General features: G+C 47.0%; 1 protein-coding gene across 1 annotated transcript in view; it reads left to right on the forward strand.

The window, feature by feature from the left end:
* The first annotated feature begins 4,095 nt into the window (after positions 1-4,095).
* Positions 4,096-6,459, forward strand: part of LOC119329716 (protein MEMO1-like) — a 7,158-nt gene continuing 4,794 nt past the window's right edge. Inside the window, exons 1-4 of the mRNA XM_037602789.1 lie at positions 4,096-4,243; positions 5,081-5,165; positions 5,247-5,315; positions 6,017-6,129. Coding sequence (XP_037458686.1) covers positions 4,192-4,243; positions 5,081-5,165; positions 5,247-5,315; positions 6,017-6,129 — 319 coding nt within the window. The 5' untranslated portion in view covers positions 4,096-4,191. The remainder of the gene's footprint in view (positions 4,244-5,080; positions 5,166-5,246; positions 5,316-6,016; positions 6,130-6,459) is intronic.

Here is a 6,459-nt window from a genome sequence, read left to right on the forward strand (position 1 = left end):
AGCATAGATGCACAAAAACTCTCCTTCCTGAGACACACAACTATCCTTCCCTGGAAGTAAACCTGTGCTTATTGTGAAAACTCATATTTTTATTTTTCGAGAAGCACAACTTTATTTTTTGCGGCAACAGATTTCTGCTTCTCGTGGAAGCATAAAAAGACGCGCAAACAAAATGTGTCACACTTTCTTCTGCAAATCTTACAGAAATGCAACCCCCCCCCCCTAAAAGAACACCTAAAAAACAAAAACACATACATAAATTTGTTTTTTTTTAAATCCAGCGGGAGGGCCCAACACGCAACCTGTGGCAACGGTTGTACGCATCACTTAGAGCGCTCTGAGACCACCCCAAGTAATCCCTGAAGTCTAGGAGAGCAACTAATGAAGTAGTACTCCTTCGGAAGCCCTCGCAAGGGTCACCTGGCATGGGCTGAGAGTGGCGTGCTCTCAGCCGCCACCACGTGTCGTGCTCTAGATGCTTCCTCTGTTTTTTCCGCACGCGTTTTCAGCTTTTAGATGATTTTTTTTTGGTTTTTTGGCTTTCTCGTTTCTCATCTGTTTCTCTTAGGTTTTGGACAAAAATAATTCAAAATAAAAAAATAGACGAAAAAACGTGTTTTATTTTTTCCTTCCGTGAGAGGCATGGATTTGCTTCCTCGTGCCTCTCGAAAATGAAAGAATACATTCTTTTGCTTCCATGAGAGGCACAATCATGTCTCTCAAAAATGGAAAAACAAGTTTTTTTCCTTCTGTGAGAGGCACGGATTTGCTTTCACGAGAGGAACAGTTGTGCTTCTCAAAAACGAAAAAACACATCTTTTTTCTTTTCTCCTTCCATGAGAAGCATACATTTACTTCTCGTGGAGGCCAGTTTTGGTTCCGCAAGAGGCACAGTCGTGCCTCTTTCGGAAAGGGAAAAAAGTGCTCTCGGTTTGATTTTTTCGTCTGGTTTATTTATGAAAGAAAAGTTTATCAAAACCTATCAACATGAGGCCTAGTTTTGAAGATCTCGATGCGACGAATCCAACGATGAAAACGGTTCGATATTTGAGCGTACGGTTTAAAAGATAAAACTTTTTGAATAATCGGATCTACGAAAAAAGGAAAACTCCTATGATCGTCTACAGCAATTCTGACCCGTAAGAGCATCTCTAGCAGACCTCGCATCCCGCCCCGACCCACAAAATAACCGCCAAAATGCGGGGCGGGGCGGGAAAACCTGCTCGATCAGACACCGCATTCGCGGCCGACCCGTAAAAGTTTTTGCGGGGCGCGGCAAAAGATCTCCCCTGACCTCTAGATTCACGGGCTAAGAGGACGACCCGAGCTCAGCCCCTATCCGCAGCGAGATTTGGCGGGAGGGACATTTCCGCACGGCCGTTCCCGCTCCCCCACCCTCCGCCACCATTGGCCTGCCACCTCACGCTCCGGTGCATCTTTCCCGGCCTCCTTCGCCGCCATGGATGACTCCCTACTGTCCCCTGTCACCGTCGAGGTCGCGCTCGCTCAATCCCCTCTGGCGGATCTCGTCGCCGGCCATGTTGGCCCCGCTGTCGCCCAAGGTACCGTCGCGCCTGCTCGCAAGCGGCAGGGAAACGTGGTCGTGGAGGGCGGGAATCCGGCTGCCCCCGCCGCGAAGGCCCGCGTTCCGGGTGCCAACGCCGCTTCGCGATCCCGGCCAACGGCGGAGAAGGTCGCCAAGGCCACCGGCATAAAGAGGAAGAGGATTCCGGCTACAAAGAAGTCGTCTCCTTCATCCACTCACTCCGCCCCGGAAAGAGGTTCCCCGGCGATGCCGCTCAACGGTGCTGCTCCCACCGCAAGCGAGGTGTTTGACGAAATGCCGGAAGGTATGCGTCTTTGGTCATGGCAATTTTCTTTGCTTTTGGCCATTTGCGATAGCTCGTGACTTGTTGTCGTTCACTATAGCGATGGTTCGAACATGCAACTGTCGAGTTCGTGAACTTGTTGGACACCAACGCTGTTGACATCGATTAAGCCCCGTTTGCCGCATTCGACTACAATGAAACGGAGGGCAGCGTGGATGATCATGGTGGTGAGGAAGAAGTGGAGGAGATCGATGAGGTAGCGTATGAGCAATCGCAAACAAAAACTGGGAAAAGCCAGAGACCGAAGAACTACACGATCTTGGAAGATCAAATCCTGATCAGGGCATGGAGTGCGGTGTCTCTTGATGCATGCACGGGTACTTCTCAAACCGCCAAGAGGTATTGGCAAAGGATCGAAGATCAATACTTCCGCATGATGGCAAAGTATCCCAATAGGACTCCACGCACATTTCGGTCGCTTCAAGGGCGTTGGGATGTGATCAAGCCTATGTGCATCCATTGGGAAGCTTGCTTGGAGCAAGTACGCAATGCACCTCCAAGTGGAACCGTGGAATCCGACTATGTGAGTTTGTTTTGCCCTTGTTCAAGTTGTGCACATCATATTGCATCATTTCACTTTGTTCAAATTATGTAGGACAGAATTGCCCAACATAGATACAAAGAATTGGAAGCTTCGGAAGGCAAATTCTTCAAACTAGAGCATTGTTGGGACTTGCTCAAAGAGTGCGAGAAGTGGAAGTTGATCGAAAAAGAATCCCCACCGAAGAGAGGTTCACTTACAAACATGGATGAAGAAGAGGATGATGATGGCCCAAGAAATTTGAACAAGCCCGATGGCGACAAGAAGACTAAGGAGAAGATGAAGAGAGAGCACGAAGCATCGAGCTTGAGGGAGAAGATTGATGCCATGATGCAATCAAATGAGTTAATGTTGTTGAAGTCGTTGAAGATCAAGAAAGAATTGGTCGAGAAGAAGGCAAGGGAGAAGCAAGAAAAGTGGCAATTGCTCAAGAAAGAGGGGCTGTGCAAAGCGGCCATTGAGGAGAGAAGAGCACGTGCCGCTGAAAACAAAGCCATGTCCAAGTTGCTCGCCGAAGAGAACAAGATCATGACAATGAGCCACAATGACATGGACGACCTCACCAAAGAATGACATGATATGGCAACGAGAGAAATCTTGAAGAGGAGAATGGTTCCATAGGCTAGTGCGTGTTACAGTGTCAGTGTCGGAGATGTTTTCTCTGCTCCATATGGTGCCAATGTCGATGATTTCGGTGCGGGAGTTGGAACAAGCGCCGGAGGTGGATTCGGTGGTGGCGATGAACTTCAAGATGGACTCGATGGCGCGGAGTGAACATCGACCAAGATGATGCCGGACGTGGCCAACACTTTTGCGTTTGTCCTACTAAACTAAAGCTTTTATTTGCGCGTAAACTGTGTTATGTTGTTCGAATTTGAACTTATTTGTCGGAACCGATGTCAAATTCAAGAATTGGGCGTCTTCGATTTGCAGGTTGACGCGGCGTTCCCAAACAGATCCCGCAAAAAGCCGATCCGCGAATATCCTTTTATACGGGTCCGTTTGGGGGTCTGCCTTTGTGGCAGTCCGTGCCGACCCGCAAAGCCTTTTTTCGCGAACTGCAAACGTGTTTTACGGGTCTGTGGGATGCGGGGTCCGCTAGAGATGCTCTAAAAAGCCCAAATTCACCTAAAAATTGGAGTACACGGGCCCAATTTGGACAGCAAACCCCTGCACCTATAGCTGGCCAAATGAGCCGTTTTTTTCGGGCCGGCCCGTGAGCACGCCGACACGGCTCGCCTTGGGCCAGGCACGACACGGGCTAAACGGGCCAGGCCCGGCACACGTCACGCCCTGGGCCATGCCTGGGCCTGGAGGCTGGACACGCGGGCCGGCACGGCACGGCCCGATTACTTTTTTTATTTTTTATATACCTATATATGGCCCAACATGTAAAAATAGGCTAAAAAACGCTCAGTGCGTCAAATAACAGGCTGAAAATGTGCAGCCCACCAATGCTAAACGGGCCAACGTGCCGGCCCGTTTACTAACTAGGCCGTGCCTGGGCCTGGGGGCGCAGCACACGGGCCGGCACGGCACGTCCCGTATAGTAATCGTGCCCTGGCGGGCCGTGCCGGGCCAGGCACGATTACGTGCCGGCCCGGCTCGTTTGGCCAGGTATACCTGCACCGGACACGAAAGAGGTCTAGTATTTGGCTAAAAAAAAAGAGGTCTAGTACCGGAATTCCTCTAGTACCATCCCAGACGAGGAGCAGAGCCACCGCAATCGAATCCCCTTCCTTCCTTCCGTCCCGCACGACGATGGAGCGCGTGAGAAGGGCTTCGCATGCCGGCTCCTGGTACACCAACAACGGTACCCCCTCCATCCTCCAGCTCCCACCCTGATCCCCCTACCCTTTTTTCAGTCTGCTGGATTCCGCCCGCCCCTCTCTTCCGGGGGAGAACGAGAGAGAGAGAGAGAAAGGTGGAATCTTTTCTGTGCGCTTGATCTGATTTCTCGGCCAGATTAGGGGGGTTTGGTGGGGCTTATCGGTGTCGGCAGAATTTCATACTAGAGTAGCGTTTATGGATTGGATTGGATCCGTGCGCCCTGTTAAGGTGGGGAAAGTGTGCGCTGTTGACTTCATTACCTGTAGCGTTCATGGTTTCTCCATCCTTGGTACCAAGATGGCGCAGCAGAGTGGCAGATTCTGCCGTAAATGCAGTTGTTTCTGATCAGATTCACGGGGTTCAGGTGGACTGTGTAGTTTGCAGAATCCAACTGCAAACATAGGAGCCAGCTGCAGTGTGCTCTGTAGGTGGTTGGATCTGAAGAACAATCTGCTGAGTGTGAATTTTGTGTGTGCTGCATATTCAAACTGTACTGCCATGACATCTTTTAGGACACCGCTGGCTTCGTCGTGTTGATTCTGTCCAAATGTGGACATACTTGACATATTTGATTCAGCTGGAACAGTTTGCGTTTTGTTGTAGTAAGGCGTGACGTTTTGCCGGTAATTCAGAAACATTTACTTTGTTTTGAGTTGAATCATCAGCTTCCAAACTTTAGATTTACTTCCAACCATTTTCAACAAGATATCCGTAATATGCACCTACTCTTGGCAAGATGTATATGACCATTAATTCCTCTTCTTTCTAGTTGTTATATCCTAAATGGCTAAATCATGTACTGCTCCATGTTCACAATTAGCCAGCAAGCTGGAAGAGGAACTTGATGGTTGGCTTTCGGCAGCTGCTCTCACGAAGTCACCTGATGTTAGGGCCGTAATTGCACCGTAAGTTGATGTTTATTGTATGGAGGTGGAATTCTGTTCACGACTGTTCTGTAATACCAATAAGCTTTACTTTCCTTGCAGCCATGCTGGCTATTCGTACTCAGGGCGATGTGCAGCTTATGCTTTTGGCAACATTGATCCAACTAACATGTGAGTTAAGCAATTTCGGGCTGTTGTTTCCTTTGCTAAAAACAAACAAATACTTTTCTCTCTGAATGTTTACAGTACTAATATTGCTATATACTACTGTATGATATTTACTTGTTAGCTTGTTTGTTGGTTTGACATGGCTAGATAAGTAGTAGAAAGCACCATTATATGCAGGCATAAGAACTATATGTAAACTGTATACTATGATGCACTTTTGTCCATTATAACCAAATATAATGCATAGTATACTTCTCAATAGTAAACTAAAAAAAATCCATAAAAGTGTTTTTTTTTTGCTTTCTAACAATTCTAAGCTAGAAACATTATAATGAACTCTTTAGAATTATAAAAGGTCACTAGAAAAGTAAGTCGACATAACATATTTACAAAAGATATCATACCTTACCTGATAAAGTAACACAAACTAATAAGTTAAACTAATTAATTCATCAGATTTTTACGCTGTACATTGTGCATAATTTAAAAGCATGGGTCCAACTATAAATCTAAACTGATGCTAACCACATCACTGGTAAGCTACTTTTGTTCTGCCAAACGTGTACCCTTAATATTCGTTATTCCCACCCTACATGCTACAAAGGACAATCTTCTAGTTCCATTGTTATAACTGGCTTCTTTCCTCACATTTTTTCCTTAATCCTGTTCAGTATCTAATTCCTAATTTTCTTCATGTGAATCAGTTCTCGGGTGTTTCTGCTCGGCCCATCTCATCACTACTATACTCCAAAATGTGCTCTGTCAAGAGCTACTGTTTATAGCACCCCGATTGGGGATTTACCAGTAGACCTGGAAGGTATCATGCTTGCAAAATTAAGATGCCTAAGTTATTTCTTTAATATTCATATCAACCTTTCCATGTGAATTTCTAATCTGGAAAAGTCCACTTTTCAACCCTAAACTTGGTCAAAAGCTCACTTTCTAATCTGGATTTGAACTTCAATTTGTTGTAACCGTCCAAACTTCAACCTCGATCCAATCAGGGGTGGTATCGAGCTGATGTGTCGCGACGTGTATGCCAGCCTGAATCTACCTCATTAGTAAAATCAGTGGGAAGAGCTGACAGGTTGAATTGCTGCCTGCCCTTCTCACTGGTTTTATCTGGGCCATCAACTCTCTCCCCCCC

The sequence above is a fragment of the Triticum dicoccoides genome, chromosome 7A (assembly GCF_002162155.2).
Source record: "Triticum dicoccoides isolate Atlit2015 ecotype Zavitan chromosome 7A, WEW_v2.0, whole genome shotgun sequence".
Classification (NCBI taxonomy): Eukaryota; Viridiplantae; Streptophyta; class Magnoliopsida; order Poales; family Poaceae; genus Triticum; species Triticum dicoccoides.